The following is an 18852-nucleotide window of genomic DNA, read 5'->3' on the forward strand; positions in this document are numbered from 1 at the left end:
AGCATCTTTCATTATTACCTTACAGACACATGGTGAAGCTAGAAACATTTCTCATTAATTTCTAAATAAATTATTTGGATTTTCACATGACATGTCTACCATCTAGAATCCACTACAGGGGACAATTTGAATTACTACCAATTTAAATACGGTAGTTCTTTAGAAAAGGTGAATGATTTCACCTATATGTTTATAGTGTGTGCTGCTATTCAGCCCTCTTCTCCTCTTTGTTATTTGGCCTATTTCATGAATCCCCACTATAAATATCTAAAGGAGATAAGCTCTTTTATATTTTCCTCTGTTATTCTCCCATTTGCTTATTTGCATGCTGCCTGGGCATAGCCTTACAGAGTCTCAACTTACTAATTCAGTTGTTTATTTATTTACAACTTGCAATAGGCCTCACACATGCCCAGTTTTGTTTTAGACACTAGGATGCTGCTGCTGCTGCTGCTGCTAAGTCGCTTCAGTAGTGTCCAACTCTGTGCTACCCCATAGATGGCAGCCCACCAGACTCCCCCGTCCCTGGGATTCTCCAGGCAAGAACACTGGAGTGGGTTGCCATTTCCTTCTCCAATAGACACTAGGCTACAATGCACCAAAAAATGAAAAAAAAAAATCTTTGCTCTTGTGTAGCTTGTCTTCTACTTAGGGGAGATAGGCTATAACCAAATAAGTTGGAAAAATTATATAGACATTAGAATGGGTTAATTACTACAGAGGAAAATAGAGGATACAGGGTGAATAGAGCATGCTTTGGGGAGGGTGATAAGAAGGCCTCACTATCATAAAATGATGATCTGTGGTAAAGGGGGGGAAAAAAAAGATGGTCACACGGGAATTAATTCCCATATCCAAAGAGAGAATGTGGCCATTGGGTATTGTAAATATTACATATAGCCTCCAAACCACAAATTTGATTTTTGATGAAAAGACCTTGGAATTATACAAAGAGAATTTTAATATTTATTTGTATGAAAAAAGATATCCTATAACCCCAAGTTTTAGAAGTCATCCCTGATAACTCAGACGGTAAAGAATCTTCCTGTAATGCAGGAGACCCTGGTTCGATCCCTGGGTCAGGAAGATCCCCTGGAAAAGGGAACAGCAACCCACTCCAATATTCTTGCCTGGAGAAGTCCATGGACAGAGAAGCCTGGCGGGCTACCGTCCATGGAGTTGCAAAGAGTTGGACACAACTGAAGCGACTTAACACATTTCAGAAGGCAAGAGCAGGGACTATTAAAGTCAGTAATAATAAGAGGAGGGGGGCGGGGGAGATGTGTTTGGGTGTCTTGAAAGCAGTCCTAAGGGCCTGGATTACAAATGAAGCAGGTAAGTAAAACATCAACACAATGACTATTCCCAGAAGGGCAATAAGAATGTAATGTCATGGTGAAAAAAGGCACTCCCAAAGCTATTGCATTTGTAGGCTGCTTGCTGCCAACAGCCTTTTAACATCAAAATACTTCCATCTTCCAAATGCCTATTTGGCAGTTGGCAAAGCCACAGGAAGGGCATTCAGAATGGAACAACTGGCTCATTTTACCCAAGTAAAGTCAGCAAGTGTTTTCTATGTTTTGTTGCTTTTGTAAGAGGCTAGTGCACATCCTATAAAGTTCATAATAATAACATATAAGATCTCATTTACACTTGGTTGCATTGTCCATATATTAAGTAACTCTATAAATGTAAGCTAACTCCAGTGCTCTCAAGTTCATTTGTCTATATGTATTTCAGGAAAAAAAATTAGAATGATTAAACAGTTTAAAATGTTTACATAAACAAGACAAACTTTTTCCTTTTCTATTCTAAAGTAAATATACATGTAGGAATAAATTTTGAGATGAATGGATAAAGAAAATGTGGTATATACATACAATTGAAAATCATTCAGCCATAAAAAAGAAAAAGAAACCCTGTCATATGCTATAACGAGGATAAATCTTGGGAGCATTATGTATTAATATGTGAAATTGAGACAGGAGAGAAATGGGCAGGTCACAATCTTTAAAAGAATGACATAGTCATTGAAGAGATGACGTAAACCGGTTAGAATCAGCTAGGCCAAGATTGCAGAAGATTTGACTTCCAACTGGGTGGATCACAATAAACTGTGGAAAATTCTGAAAGAGATGGGAATACCAGACCACCTGACCTGCCTCTTGAGAAACCTATATGCAGGTCAGGAAGCAACAGTTAGAACTGAACATGGAACAACAGACTGGTTCCAAATAGGAAAAGGAGTACGTCAAGGCTGTATATTGTCACCCTGCTTATTTAACTTCTATGCAGAGTACATCGTGAGAAACACTGGGCTGGAAGAAGCACAAGCTGGAATCAAGATTGCCGGGAGAAATATCAATAACCTCAGATATGCAGATGAGACCACCCTTATGGCAGAAAATGAAGAGGAACTAAAAAGCCTCTTGATGAAAGTGAAAGAGGAGAGTGAAAAAGCTGGCTTAAAGCTCAACATTCAAAAAACGAAGATTATGGCATCTGGTCCCATCACTTCATGGGAAATAGATGGGGAAACAGTAGAAAGTGTGTCAGACTTTATGTGGGAAATAGATGGGGAAACAGTGGAAAGTGTGTCAGACTTTATTTTTTGGGGCTCCAAAATCACTGCAGATGGTGATTGCAGCCATGAAATTAAAAGACGCTTACTCCTTGGAAGGAAAGTTATGACCAACCTAGATAGTATATTGAAAAGCAGAGACATTACTTTGCCAACAAAGGTCCGTCTAGTCAAGGCTATGGTTTTTCCAGTGGTCATGTATGGATGTGAGAGTTGGACTGTGAAAAAAGCTGAGTGCTGAAGAATTGATGCTTTTGAACTGTGGTGTTGGAGAAGACTCTTGAGAGTCCCTTGGACTGCAAGGAGATCCAACCAGTCCATTCTGAAGGAGATCAGTCCTGGGTGTTCATTGGAAGGACTGCTGCTAAAGCTGAAACTCCAATACTTTGGCCACCTCATGCGAAGAGGTGACTCATTGGAAAAGACCCTGATGCTGGGAGGGATTGAGGGCAGGAGGAGAAGGGGATGACAGAGGATGAGATGGCTGGATGGCATCACCAACTCGATGGACATGAGTTTGAATAAACTCCGGGAGTTGGTGATGGACAGGGAGGCCTGGCGTGCTGCTATTCATGGGGTCGCAAAGAGTCGGACACGACTGAACGGCTGAACTGAACTGAGACTTTAAGCCTCATTGTGTGCTCATTGTTATATAGTAGCATGCTAAATGACATACCCACAGGTGCCATGAAAATTCCCAAACTGACCATAAAAGACCAAAAAGTGGGCAGTGGTCCAACTCCTGGAAATCCTTGTCCCTTCCCTGAAAGAATTGGAATAATCCTCCTACTTGTTAGCATAGGTAGTTACTCAGCCCATAAAAACTCCCCATTTATCAGGGCCTCTTGACTTTTTAGATGGCCCACACTTCGTCTCTGTAGTGTGTATCTCCCAGAATAAACTTATTTTCACTTTACTATGGCTTACTCTTGAATTCTTCCCTGCCAAGGACACTTACTTGGTGGCCTGTCTCAGGGACTCACCTGAGACCTGGGACATGACTGTCCTCTTGTTCCCCATTTTCCTGCAGCAAAATAAGCCAGTCACAGAGGGACAAATATTGCATGATTCCACTTATATGAGGTATTTGCAGAAGTCAGACTCACAAATGCAGAAAGCAGAATGGTGGTTGTTAGGGGCTGGGCATGTGGGAGAGGGTAGGAAATAAGAAGTTACTGTTCAATGAGAATGGAAGTATCAGTCATGCAGGATGAAAAAGTTCTAGAGAATCTGTTGTACAACATTGTGCTTATAGTTAACAATACTGTATACTTTAAAGTTGTTAAGAGAGTAAATCTTAAGTGTTTTTTACCACAATTTTTTTTTTTAATGAATGAATTTTGGCTTCATAAAACTATGTTGAAAGTTTATGTTTGTAACTTTGTTTTCCATCATTCTTTCCTACAAAATATCTGTAGCCTCTGTCAATCAGATCTTTGGTTGCCAGCAGCAAATCAATTTGAGGACTTTAATAAAAAACAAAAGCTACTGGAAGCATGTCTGTGTCACAGAGCCTTGACAGGATAGCGGGGGACCAGGCTTGGAATGAACCCAAAGATCCCAGGGCGAGAACCATAAGAGGCCAGTGTGGTCCCCATGGTAGTTGCCCCTTTTTTTGCCTTTTCACCCATTACCATAAGAAACCCTGAATGGACAGTTGGCAGTCTCAGCTACAAATTCAATAGAAGTGTCACGAGGTTCTCTAGTGAAAGCGTTTCTCCCTTGGATGCTAAAACCTTTATATCAGCAGAGTTCAGAGTCACAGAGATTAGAAGCAACAAAAAATGTTAGTGACTCATTAAGTGTAATTGTGAAAGGTACCATCACCCCACTTTTACCCTTTGTTTCCCATACCACAACATCTTTTTATGGGGAAAAAATCACTACCTACTATATTCCTCACTAGCTTAGAACATATACATCCTGAAGGATCATGCTAAGATTTTACAGGGTGTCAACTCCTGGGCGTAAGCATAACCAAATCTTTTTTTTAATTGAAGTATAGTTGGTTTACAGTGTTGTGTTAGTTTCAGGTGTACAGCAAGTTGATTGAGTTTTTTATATGTGTGTGTGTGTGGTAGGGGGGAGGAGTTGTGTGTGTGTTCTTTTTCAGATTCTTTTCCACTTAGGTTATTGTAATGTGTATTGAATATTTTATTTATTTTTGGCTGTGCTGGGCCTTTGTTGCTTTGCCCAGGCTTTCTCTAGTCCTGGCAAGCAGGGGCTACTCTTTGTTGCAGCACACAGGCTCCTCATTGCAGTGGCTTCTCCTGTTGCCGAGCATAGGCTCTAGGTACCTGGGCTTCAGTAGTTGTAGCACGTGGGCTCAGTAGTTGTGGCACATGGGCTTGGTTGCTCCTCAGCATGTGGAATCTTCCTGGACCAGGGATCGAACCCATGTCCCCTGCATTAGCAGGCAGATTCTTATCCACTGTGCCACCAGGGAAGTTTATCTAAACAAATAGATAAACTTTTTGTTTATCTATTATACATATGTGTGTGTGTGTATCTGTTAACATAACTGGATCTTAATAACCCATTCCACAGTTTTATAGGTGTATGCCTCTAGGCGATTGTGACATAAGCTCATTGAATCTTACGGAATCAGCCCATTTCTTCCCGTTAACTGAAACCTTTTGGTCTGTAGCAAAGTGTGGGATATCATGACTCTATATAAGGCATTCCATAAATTCATGGATGGTGGTGCTAGCATGGCTTGAGTCCACATTAAATGTCTTTTACAGTGAGAACATATCAGTGTCCCCTTTGTGATGGTTTTCCCAGGTAAGGTACCATATTCAAGATATCATTAACTGCTAGAAAATTGAGTATTAAGCTATTAAACTTGAGATACGAGAAAGTCTATGCTGAGCCCAGTCAGCTTGCTACCATGATCACTTTGAGTCCAAAATAGGATAAAAATACCGACTGATGAGTGTAGGACAGGACATTTTGTTTAGCCGATTATTAAGAACTCCTTCACAGAGGAGGCTTTTGGTAAATATTTTCATTGGACACAGTATTTGCATACTCAAGACCCATCCACACATCCCAAATATCCTTATTATCAATCTTCTGATTTTGTTTTTTCCAACATACCTAACCCTTAGCCTCTGCTCATGAATTGATGTAGGTCCTTAACATACATTTCTCCATCTCTTCCTCTGGTGAAAGTTCCTCATTATGGAGGATTTCTCCTTTGGAAGAAATGGAAGGATTTCTCCTTTCCACTATTGAGTGGAATTGACCGATACCAAGATATTATTTCGGAGAAGGCAATGGCGCCCCACTCCAGTACTCTTGCCTGGAAAATGCATGGATGGAGGAGCCTGGTGGGCTGCAGTCCATGGGGCCAACTGTAAGGCAGACTTGAATTTTTTTCCTCTTTGATTATAGGGGAAATCCACATAAGGCTGTAGGTTGAGAGGGTGTTGCAGAAGTAGACATGCTAGATGTGTGTGCCCTGTTGCTCCAGGTCTCCTCAGGTTCCACCCCTATTCCTGCCTGTATATATGACTTCTGTTTGATGACATAGTTCCTGCCTATGAATCAGAACACCTAGCTCTTGATGAGCACTCAGATTGCACAGACACCTGTTGTTTGTTAATCTCTATCAAAGCCAGGTTTTAAGCCAAGAACTATTTCTCAAAAGCATAATAGCTCTTGACAAAAAGGGCATGTCTGTATTCTAAAATGTCATGCCTGTAATTGTCCAGTGGAACCTTTCCCAGGCTTTCTTTAAATCATTTATTCATTCAATGAGACTTTCAAAGCCCAGAAGGAAATAGATATAAAATAACATGCAAAAGATGTTGTTGCTTAAAAAAATTGTTACTCTTCATTCTTTACAACTCTTGGATTCTTTACAGGAAGACCTATCTACCTAGTTCTTTTAGGGTTTATTCCCTGCCTCCTTAAAACACCTTTAAGACATTCTGAAGACCTAGGTGTCTCAACCCAAGAGAGGAACTTCCAGAGAAAGATAGATGCCCCCTCATCATCTCTGTAAGACCTGACTCTCAAGTTCTATTTTTCAATCTTGAGGCCTGTCTCTTCCCCTAAATAATTGACAGCAGGGATATCCAATTATTTTAGGGAAAACCCCACTTCTTAGGACAACTAATTCTGAATTTGAAGCCTAACTATATCAGAATTCTAAATCTAATATCTGGATACAAACTGGAGATCAAGTTATTATATTGAAAAAAGGCAGATGTCCTATTGAGGCCTTTTATTTCAACTAATTATTAATAAGGGCTGTTTTATAGAATATGTTACATATATTTTGCTATTATTTTATTCTATAGAATGTTTTGCCAACTGTATTCCAAATATGTTTTCAAAATTAAATACAGAGTGCTAGAATATATAGCATTTCCTACAGTGTAAGACATGCCTCTGCCCAATAGACAAGCATTTCAGTGTTGAGTTTTTTTAATTAATTAATTTGTTTTAATTGGAGGCTAATTACTTTACAGTATTGTGGTGGTTTTTGCCATACATTGACATGAGTCAGCCACGGGTGCACATGTGTCCCCCAATCCTGAACAGTGTTGCGTTTTTAACCACAAAAGCATGTGGGTTTGGGCTTCCCTGGTGGCTCAAAGATAAAGAATCCACCTGCTCATGCGGGAGACATGGGTTCGATCCCTGACCCAGAAAGACCTCACATGCTGTAAAGCAACTAAGCCTACGTGCCACAACTATTGAGCCTGTGCTCTGGAGCGCAACAGCTGCAGCTTCTGAACTCCCATGCCTCAACTACTGAAGCCCATGTAGCCTAGAGTCCATGCTCAGCAACAAGATAAAGCCCCACAACAAGGAGCCCACGCACCGCTCCCGTCCCCACTTGCTGCAACTAGAGAAAGCCACGTGCAGGAACAAAAACCCAGCAGAGTTAAAAGTAAAAAAAAAAAAAAAAAATTTAAAGGCATATTGTTTTAAATTATACTGTTAGGAAATTAATTGGTGAAGGGGGAGTAATACAGACTTGGTTCTGAGTAAGTGAAAGCTTTCAATCTAATGTCAGCCTTATGTAGGTTTCCCTAAGACTCTGATGCTGGGAGGGATTGGGAGCAGGAGGAAAAGGGGACGACAGAGGATGAGATGGCTGGATGGCATCACCGACTCGATGGATGTGAGTCTCAGTGAACTCCGGGAGTTGGTGATGGACAGGGAGGCCTGGCGTGCTGTGATTCATGGGGTCGCAAAGAGTCGGACACGACTGAGTGACTGAACTGAAGACACTATGTGCTAAGTCGCTTCAGTTGTGTTTGACTCTTTGAGACCCTGTGGAACTTGACCTGCCAGGCTCCACTGTCCATGGAATTCTCCAGGCAAGAATACTGGAGTAGATAGCCATTCCCTCCTCCAGGAGATCTTCCAGACCCAGAGATCAAACCCCTGTCTCTTAGGTATCCTGCAATGGCAGGTGGGTTCTTTACCACTAGCGCCACCTGGGGAGCCCTGCTGCTGCTGCTGCTGCTGCTAAGTCAGTTCAGTCGTGTCCGACTCTGTGCAACCCCATAGACGGCAGCCCACCAGGCTCCCCTGTCTCTGGGATTCTCCAGGCAAGAACACTGGAGTGGGTTGCCATTTCCTTCTCCAATGCATGAAAGTGAAAAGTGAAAATGAAGTCGCTCAGTCGTGTCCGACTCTTAGCGACCCCATGGACTGCAGCCTACCAGGCTCCTCCTTCCATAGGATTTTCCAGGCAAGAGTACTGGAGTGGGGTGCCATTGCCTTCTCCCCTGCACATCTGCCTAAATTCCAGCATATATAGATGAGCAGTAAAACAATAACAAATTCGTTATCCCGCAAAATTAAAAAAGAACAGCAACAACTTAAATGAACTGCATCATTTATAGCCTGCCAGTGGTAATAGGAGTGTGCTTCCCAGGTTGCGCTAGTGGTAAAGAGCTCCCCTACAAATGCAGAAGTTGCAGGTTCAGTCCTTGGGTCTGGAAGATCCCCTGGAGAAGGGTATGGCAACCTACCCCAGTATTCTTGCTTGGAGAATCCAATGGACAGAGCAGCCAGGTGGACTGCAGTCCATAGGGTTACAAAGAGCTGGACATGACTGAAGCAACTTAGCACTCACACAATCATAGGGGGAGTTTTTTCTTACTGTCTCCAACTGTATGATACAGCAGTCCTTGAAAGAGGTTTTTTTAAGCAGTCACTTAAGAGCCTCTCTATTACGAATTCCAAGGAGAAGGGCAAGCAGGAGATATGCAGAAGTGAGGTAATCTTTCTTCAACAAATTGTACTTGTGGTATCCAGACACTGAACTGAGCTGTGATTTTAGCAATAAGGATAAAGAAGGTATGTAAAGTAACTGACACTTCACAAATATCTTTGGTGCCTCAGGCAAGTAACAGGAACACTTGTTTAAGGATGATCTAAATGCTTAAGATCACTGACAACTTGGGTAATTCCCTAACAGTGCAGTGTTTAGGACTCCATGCTTCCACTACAGGAGTCCCAGGTTTGATCCCTGGTCAGGGAACTAAGGACTTTCCAGGTGGCTCAATGGTAAAGAATCTACCTGCCAAGCAGGAGATGCAGGCTCAGTCCCTGGATTGGGAAGATCCCCCGGAGAAGGAACTGGCAACCCACTCCAGTATTCTTGCCTGGGAAATCCCAAGGACAGAGGAGCCTGGCCAGGCCACAGTCCGCGGGGTTGCAATGTCAGACACAACTTAACGACTAAACCACCACCACCACCAGGGAACTAAGATTCTGCAAGCCACGTGGCTTGACCAAAAAAAAAAAAAAAAAAATTACTGACAACTTGGAAGCTGAGACACTTATGTGATCTGTGGCTCATACAACATTTAACATGTTCCCTCTCCAATAAGATTAATTAATCCAATATAACAAATATTAAAGTACATCCATCACTTGTCAGGCAATTGTTAGATACATAGATGGAATATGTTTAGCCCTCAAGAAGGAACATATTTGTTGTTATGTCTTCATTAAGTAGAAGAAATACCAACAAATCCAATCAATACATTATGAAAATTGATAAATAATGGCAGTATGCCAAAGGTTCAATGGAGTTATTAGAGAAATACCTAAGAGAGGTAGAGGAGGAGAAGACAGTGACAAGGAAGGCTTTTTATATGATAGGATTTTTTAACTGACGCTCTAAAGAAGAAATGGGAGTTTGCTAGGCAAAGAAAAATGTAGAAGACATTCTAGGTAGAGAAAACAACATACATAAAGGCAAAAAATATAAAATAGTATGGCCTTGCCATCTTGCCTCTTGATTTAGTCAGGAAACAAATGGCATGCTTGAAAGGTTAACTGCAAAGAGTTTAATGAAGATGACTATTTCCAGAAATGTGGGCCATGTCAAGGGCACCAACAAAGAATGGTGAAGCATTCAGTGGGAAGCTATAATGCCGTGGCCAGAAGGGGCAGGGAAAGGGAATGAGACTGCCAGAACCTGCTGAGAGGCAGAGCCGTGGGAGAGGGACTACCCAACAGCAACCTCAGCAAGAAGCAGAAGAAAACAACCACTACAAAATCACAGCCTGGCAGAGAAAAAGGGAGGGGTAAACACCCTGTCCTCCCTTTCCTCCAGTCTCTAGCAGACCCCCCTCCTGCTAGCTGAACCCCACTGCAGGCCAGAGGCCAGAGGGGTTTGAGAAAGCTTCTGTAAAGGTTGGCTTTCTGAGGCCAGGAGAGCAGAGACTAGATCCGTAGAGGCCAACAATCATTAGTACATGCATCTCAGATTCATATCCTGTGTCTGAACAATTTCCTGCTTCTTGAACAGGTATAGCTAACCCAGGACTAAACCTCTAACTGAAGTGACGAGTTTGCCCTCGTTTCTTCTTCCTTAACTGACATAAGGAGTAGCTTGTTGACCTAAATGATAGGAAAAGAGTCTTAAGATCATTGTAACTTCTGCTCTGAACCAAAACTTTCTGTGTACATACTTTTAATCACAGTAATGTGATAATTATCCTATCGGATATTTAAAAATAAGTAATCCTGAGTGTGAGATGACATATAAGTGCTTATTTGTCTATCTAAAAATATCTACTTTAATATTGTCAGTGGATGAAACTAGCTTGCATATTAGTTTCATAGAATTTTTTTGTTCACTTGAGACACTTCATATTTGATTTATAAACTCTAGTTAACTCACAGTTAAAGTATCTTCAGATTTTGTTATGGTGTTACATTGTTTGAAATAGAACAAGTTGTCCTCTTACAACCTTTTTTTTCCTATTTATTTTTCAGATCAATAACTCGATCTTATTACCGCAACTCGGTTGGTGGATTTTTAGTATTTGACATTACTAACCGACGGTCTTTTGAACACGTGAAAGATTGGCTGGAAGAAGCAAAAATGCACGTACAGCCATTTCAGATTGTGTTTCTGCTAGTGGGACATAAATGTGATTTAGCTTCACAACGTCAAGTTACACGGGAAGAAGCTGAAAAACTGTCAGCAGACTGTGGTATGAAGTATATAGAAACCTCAGCAAAAGATGCTACGAATGTTGAGGAATCCTTCACTATCTTGACAAGAGACATATATGAACTTATTAAAAGGGGAGAGATTTGTATTCAGGATGGCTGGGAAGGGGTTAAAAGTGGTTTTGTTCCAAATACTGTGCATTCTTCTGAGGAAGCAGTAAAGCCCAGGAAAGAGTGCTTCTGCTGACTTCAAACATGCCAAAGAATTAAGAACAGATTGGGTGTCATTTCAGAATAAATACCAACATTAACAACAGAATGATATGATGAAAGCATTTTAAAAAGTTATAAACCCACGCTAACGCTGTTTTGTAAGGTATTTAATTCAGAGCAATATGCTAACTTGTTAAACTACCAGATTGGTATTTTGCTAAATTATCAAGCAAAGCAGACAACATTTTCTGGAAACTGGAGTGTCTACATAATTGCCTTCATTCTCATTTTGTTAGCATATAACTGACCATAATATCCAAATATGTCAATATTACTCGTCTTTCTTGATAGTTTGAAATGGATGTTTTATGCACACATATAATCTATTGGAAAGATTTTATCAGGAATTACATTCTCTAGCATTAATTAATATTAAATAGTAAAGTGGATTTAAAAGTGCACTGTTCATTTACAAAGTAAACAATCTCAGAGTTATTAACTAGGCCTAAAATAACAATTTCTTGCTTAAGGTGGCAGGTTTGTAACCATTCTCTGAAATATTCTCCCTTAATTTTGCCTGAACATGAAAAGATAAGTTTTATATTAATTTTTGTTCTCTGATTTATTGCTCCTGAAAATTTTATGTTTTATAGAGACATCTAAGGATCTCAGCAAAATATTTTATTATAAATATTTGTAAAAATCAAAATGAAGGATCACTATCAGCAAATGTTTTGTTTTTATAGTATACTGTCCTTAATAAAATAAGAAAAATGAATTCATATACTGATGACATTTTCAAAGAAAGTAAATTCAGTCTACCTTGAGTATTGTCAAAATTATCAATATAGGTAAGTGTAGAATATTTTTAATAATTGCTTTTTATGTTCAAGTGAATTTCCAAATTTCCCCATTTTCAATACAAGGAAAGTGTAGAAAATATTTTTCTGGGCAAGAAAAATTGGCTAGATGTTTGAAATAGCATTCAAATTTTATTTTAAAATATCATCAGTAAAAATAAAAATAAAATAATGAGTTAAGGCTATAAGATAATGTTTGAGTTTCCTAATTTTTAACTTGTTAATTAAATTCCCCTCCTGGAAGGGACATTTTTATGACAATGTCAAATATTTTATAATATACATTTCTATTCTGTTCTGTAAACCATTCTTGATCACAAAGAAACTGCTTTTTGGAATCATAAGGTCTTTACTGTTTAACTATAGTTGCTTCATTTGTTTGAAAACCAAATTTGTATAGTAGAAAGAATACTTAATGAGAAATCAGAAAACCTGATTCTAAGCTTGCCTTTGCTTTCCAGTATTCATACATGAGTAAGTAACTTAACTTCTGTTAGTTTTCTCATCTGTAAAACAAGGCTAATGACTTCATTAATTGTATTTCATGGAATTATTTTGGGAATCCAGTGAATCATTTAGAAAAGCTTTGTAAGTGCAGAAAGAATTATACAAATGTGAGATCAATATCAACTGCTGATGGGCATACTATTATACTTACAATGAATGAGAATTTGTACAATGGATGAGAATTTTTCCCATGTTCTTTTCCTTCCCTCCCACACAGAAGGAGCAAAGAAGGTATATGCTTTCATGGACCTGGTGCAGTTCTTGGTTTGATGTATTTCTGTAGACTGTTACCCTGAAACTCCACTCCTCTAAAGTGGAAATGATAGGCAAGAAAATCTGACGAGACTTAATTCAATCAAAAGTCATGTTTGAATGTGGTTTTTGTGCCTCTTTGAATGTTTAAATACTAGTACCTTTCTAGGTTAATGTAAGTATTTTTATAGTGCCTGTAGAGACTATAAATTATACCATCGCTATAATTTTTTGAATATATTGTCAATGTTTTCCTGATATCCTTGGGTTAATTTTACTTGAATAAGTTCAAACTATAACTGGCCAGATAAGACAATACTGTCACCCCTAATGTGAAGTAGTCTATTTTTATTGTTACAATTTAAAATCTTATAATTTTCATCAGTTCAAAGTAGCATAAACTCACATAGTGAATACTTAACAGTAGTTTAAAGTACGGTTATTTGTGGCTACTTGTAAAGTTAAACGGCTAAAATATAAAATGTGATTTAACTTTCAGTGGATACCCTTTGTAATACTAATGTTGGGATAGCACTCATGTTTGGTCAAAGCGTATGATGTGTTCTAAGATTTAGAATCGAATTAAGGAATCAAAAGAAACAAATGGGAAGGCAGGGTCCCATAAAGCTGATACTTAGCAGAATCACACATGAGCAGAAGCAAGCATCGAAGTGTAATTCTTATATCTTGGTTGGTATTCTTTCCATAATCATGCTGTGTCAGGGTGTGTGTGTGTTTGTGTGTGTGTGTTGAAGAAAAGGGGAAATGTTATCTAACTGAATCCACAAAGTCTCAAATTGGGCCAAATCATTATATTATAGAGGAGCTAAAATTTTTGAGTTCTTATACCAGATTGCCAAATATCTTTATAACCTTAGCCAGATATCTTTATCTATTTATCTGCCTATCTCCCTATACATATAAGTAACTGACCTATTTTCTTACACATCATTATGTAGCATAGGGATAATAATGCCAATGTAGTAAAGATATTAGCTCCAGGCAAAACATTTTGACTAAGGTTCTTATAAATCAAAAATACTCGATTTTACATTAGAATTATATAATTTAATATTTAATTTAAACCTTACTTAAATTAAAATTTTTAAAATGAACAATGTAGCTAATTTAATAATTAGCTAATTATTAAATATTTTAAATATGATTAAAAAGAAATGAAAAATTATCCAAGCATATAACAAATTTGTCCCTGAGAGAAATTGTTCATCTTGAGTATTATTAACACTTTCAGGGCATGTAGTGATATGTTTCATTAAATGGAAAGCTTAAGCCAAAATGATTATGTAATTGGAGTGTGGAGTGTGTAAATGTGGCCTTTATATACACGGTAGTAGCAAACAAGAGTTTTTGAGCCTGGACACTTGAGAGTTTACTCGAGGTTTCCCAAAGCTTCAAACCAGTTTTGGTTTGTTTGGTTGGTTGGTTAGTTGGTTTGGTTTGGTAGCAACCAAAGCAGTCATTTCTATTATTGTTAAGATAACTTGGGCAGTCTTTTTATCTAACTTTACATCATGAAAAAACTGAATCTATGGATTAATAAAATCATCTTCGTGCTGCTTTTGTCAGATTTTATATTGCCATTGGTTAAATTAGGAACAAAGCTTCAGGCTTCCTTGGTGGTCTAGTTGGGTTAAAAGTCTGCCTTGCACTGCAGAGGACACTGGTTCCATCCGTGATCCAGGAAGATCCCACATGCCGCAGGGCGACTAAGCCCATGTGCCACAACTACTGAATCCACGCTCTAGACCCTGTGAGCCGCAATTACTGAGCGCAAGCTCCTCAATTTCTGAAGCCCTTGTGTCCTAGAGCCTGTGCTCCACAAGAGAGCCACCAAAATTAGAAACCCGCACACAGCAGCTAGAGAGTAGGCCTTGCTCACCGCAACTAGAGAAGGCTTCATGCATGGTAATGAAGACCTAGCAAAGCAAAAATAAGAACATAAATGAAATTATAAAAAGAATATAGTTTCCTTTGACTTTGTGAAATAAAATTCACAGATATGGCAAGATAAGAAAAATCTAAACAAAAGAACTCTTCTCTGCCCTTTGGTCTCCTCTCTCCCCCACTGTGCATCAACCAAATCTCTTTCATCAGCAGGAATACCTGCTCAATCATTAAGAGCACCATTGGCCTAACATCAAAAAGACAACTCCTTAAAAGATAACATTCCTTCTTGGTCTTATAAAGGATCACATAACCTACCACGATGACACTTAGACCTGGATTATGTAAACTGTCACTAATAATATGTCATTTGATGTACAGCCTTCTGTCTCAAAGAACTATAAACTATGCCTTGACTTATAACAAGTAGAATAGTTCTCAGAGCTTTCTGAGATACACTTCCCAGGTTTTATTTCTCAAATTCAGCTTGAATAAAATTTTCCAATTCTTTCTTAGGTCGACTGAATAGTGTTTCTTCTACATCTTAAAAGAGTGCACTCTATTTCCTTACTTATGACACAGAAACATTCAAAAGACTAAAGACCTGTTTGATAAGCTAATTCATTTGTTCCCCAGTAACTGCCTGAAGAGATTCAGCTGGAAATGCAAAGGAAATCATTAAGAAAAAATAAAGTCTATGAAGGCTTTAAAGTTAGATTTTTAGTATTTTAAAATAGAATGGATTCCCAATCAGAACCTACTTTTGGATATTCCACAGCTGATAAACAACCATCTCTGCTTCAGAATCTTTCTAAATTCCAGTTTTCTCATTAAACTTTCCTGAGCAACTGATCTTAAAATAACTAACAAACTGTTCTCCTGAACCTGAATGAACTGCTACATGACTTGGTATTTCCAAAATCTTAATAACATATGAGTGATGAGCTATGACAATCTAATCAATTACTATACAATCTAATTCACATCATTATGATATAGAATAAATATAAAAGAAAAAATTTAAAGATATTAAAAAACTGGTATTCCTTGTTATGTCTCTGGGTAAATTTTTCATCATTTTTTTTAATAGTGCCTAAAACATTATCTATGTGACATTCAGTGACTATTAATTAATGATTATTATGTTGAGTTAATCCTATTTAATGTGGGATCCATATATTTATAGTTTATATATTCCATGGAGGAACAAACATGTTTTGCTACAATTTCTCTTGCAATTTTTTCAGAATGACAGCCAATGGAAGAAAAATATGGCATAGTTTTTGAAGTATGTTATTTGATTTTAAATAATGAATAAAAAGAATGAGAATGAGAACTCATTGTCACATGATTGTTACATTATCTATTTTTAGTGCGCCATCTTTAGCGGTGCTTTTAAAGCAGAAGCAACTACTAAATACGTGTGTGTATTTATTCACAAGTGAAGTATGAATAAGAATCTGAGATCTGAAATCTCTAATATATTACATAATACCTTGGCAGAGTGTGGGGTAGAACAGTATAATCAAGCATTAACATATATGCAGCAAAATGTATGAATATTCACACTAAAAAGACAAGTTTATCAATAACCAGATCAGGTCAAATTTTTGTTGCCAAATGAGTTATCAAAAGAATTTCAGATTTTCAGTTTTTTGGATTTCAGAATTGCAGAAAAGGGAACATGATCATCCACCTTGCTTTAACAGATATTTCAGAATTTGTGACTTTTTTGTAGTTGGTTCATCTTTGTCATGCTTCAGCCTCTCACATAGTAGGAACTTATTAGATTTTGAATTGAGCTGTTAAATCACACAAAATTTTCTTAACTTCAGCATACGTAAACAGTTTTACATGTAAAATATTTACAACAATGATTGGTACATAGTAGGCACTTGATAAATGTCACCTATAATTTTTATTTTATTTTTAGGAAAATTCTTTTAACTACAAACTTGCCGTGAAGCCAGTTTTAATCCATATGATGTGCCAGGAACTAATTGTTAATAACGGCTATCTCACTGGTCCGATTCTTGGAGTCAGAGAAGAACGCTTTAACAAGGATTGTTGGCGATCCCTAGCAGCATCTGACCAGATGGACAGGTGCTTGAATGAGCATAGGACATCATGCCTGTAAAGCAATTCTGGGAAGTCATCACCACCAACAGTGCACATGCACTCTGTGCTAAGAACTGCAGGTCAAAGGATTGGACTTCTTAGTTATATATAAAATGGTTATCAGCATTGTTTTTTAAAAGATATTTTGGTAACAGCTTTATTGACATAGTTTACAGACAAAACCCAAGTACACTCAAAGTTGTGCAGTCATCACTGCAATCAGTTTCAGAACATTTGTGTCACCTGAAAAAGGAAATTCTGTACTCTCTAGCTGTCACTCCCAATACCCTCCCCACCCCACACTACCAGAGTCCTAAACAAACATTGATCTACTTTGTGTCCCTATATTTGCCTATATTGCACATTTCATATAAATGGAATTGTAAAATATGTGGTCTTTGATGACTGACTTCTTTCAATTAGCATAATGTTTCTAAGGTAGTACCATCATTTTGGGCTTCCCTGATGGCTCAGACTGTAAAGAATCCGCCTGCAATGCAAGAAACCTGGGTTTGGTCCCTGGATCAGGAAGATGCTCTGGAGAAGAAAATGGCAACCCATTCCAGTATTCCTGCCTGGAGAATTCCATAGACAGAGGAGCCTGGCAGGCTGTGAGGTCGCAAACAGTCAGACAGACTTGACTGAGCGACAAACACACACATTTTAACAGAAGTGTTCCCATTATGTAATGAATACTAGCTAATTGTATAAAATTTGGAAAATATAGAAAAATAGAGTGGTGACAGAAGAATCACTGTTAGACTCATTTCTGAAAATAATTATGTCAATATTTAATTTATTCCATATTAGTAATGTAAAAAGAAATATATATATATATAGGAAGGGAGATACATAAAGTAGAAAATGAAAGGCTCCTTTTATCCTAAGTCAATTCCATTCTCCTTGAAGAGAAAATAACTGTTCACAATTTTATGTATATCCTTCATGTCATTTTCTTATGTATTTACCCATGCTATACACACATAGACAGTGGAAGAGGGACTACATAAATGAAATTCATTTATATTATTCTGTTACTTGCTTTTTACACATAATAAAGATCTTGGAAATTTCTTTCTGTTGACATACGTTGATTTTTCTCTTTGACAGCTTCATAGCTAAGCTAAGTCACTTCAGTCGTGTCTGACTCTGTGTGACCCCATAGACGGCAGCCTACCAGGCTCCTCTGCCCATGGGATTTTCCAGGCAAGAGTACTGGAGTGGGGTGCCATTGCCTTCTCTGACAGTTTTATAGAGTACCACAATATAAAGGGAATTATCATATCTACTTTTAATAGTAGAAATTTATATTTCTTCAAATTTTTCTACTATAAATAATGTTACAATGAACATATTAGTGAACATATTTTGGTGCAAATGTGTGGGTAGTTTATATGATAGATTCCTAAAAGTGTCCTTGCTGGGTCAAAGGGCATTGCACATTTTTCAGTAGCTATTGCCAAATTTCATTTAAAAAGAAGTCAGTGATAGTCTCAAAAAAGAAAACAACATCTGTTGGTAATTCCCTGCAAGTCCAGCGGTTAGGACTCAGCACTTCCGCTGCAAGGGCCAGGGTTCAGTCCCTGGATGGGGGAACTAAGCTACATGGCACAAGCTGCATGGCACAGCCAAAAAATTTGTTCCCCTCACATCTTTATTAATACTAAATACTGGAGAAAATTTTTCTCATTTTAATTTGCATTTTTCTGTCCTGAGGCTGAGCAGCCTTCATAAATTTATTGATCATTGATTTTTTTCTATGGTGAATTGCCTACTGATATTCTTTTTCAACTGGATTATTAGAATTTTTCTTACTGTTTTTTAAGTAAAGCTTTCTATAGTACAGATAAAAATTATTTGTTTTTATTTGATTTTGGCTGCTCTGGGTCTTCACTGTGGCACACGGACTTCTCTAGTTGCAGGACATGGGCTTAGCTACAGTATATGGGATCTTAGTTCCCCAACCAGGGATGGAATCTG

At 38.1% G+C, this 18852-nt stretch overlaps 1 protein-coding gene across 1 annotated transcript in view; it reads left to right on the top strand.

The window, feature by feature from the left end:
• Positions 1–17946, top strand: part of RAB39A (RAB39A, member RAS oncogene family) — a 40534-nt gene extending 22588 nt beyond the window's left edge. Inside the window, exon 2 of the mRNA XM_070803363.1 lies at positions 10838–17946. Coding sequence (XP_070659464.1) covers positions 10838–11264 — 427 coding nt within the window. The 3' untranslated portion in view covers positions 11265–17946. The remainder of the gene's footprint in view (positions 1–10837) is intronic.
• Positions 17947–18852: the final 906 nt, after the last annotated feature.

This window comes from Bos indicus, chromosome 15 (assembly GCF_029378745.1).
Source record: "Bos indicus isolate NIAB-ARS_2022 breed Sahiwal x Tharparkar chromosome 15, NIAB-ARS_B.indTharparkar_mat_pri_1.0, whole genome shotgun sequence".
NCBI classification, from domain to species: Eukaryota; Metazoa; Chordata; class Mammalia; order Artiodactyla; family Bovidae; genus Bos; species Bos indicus.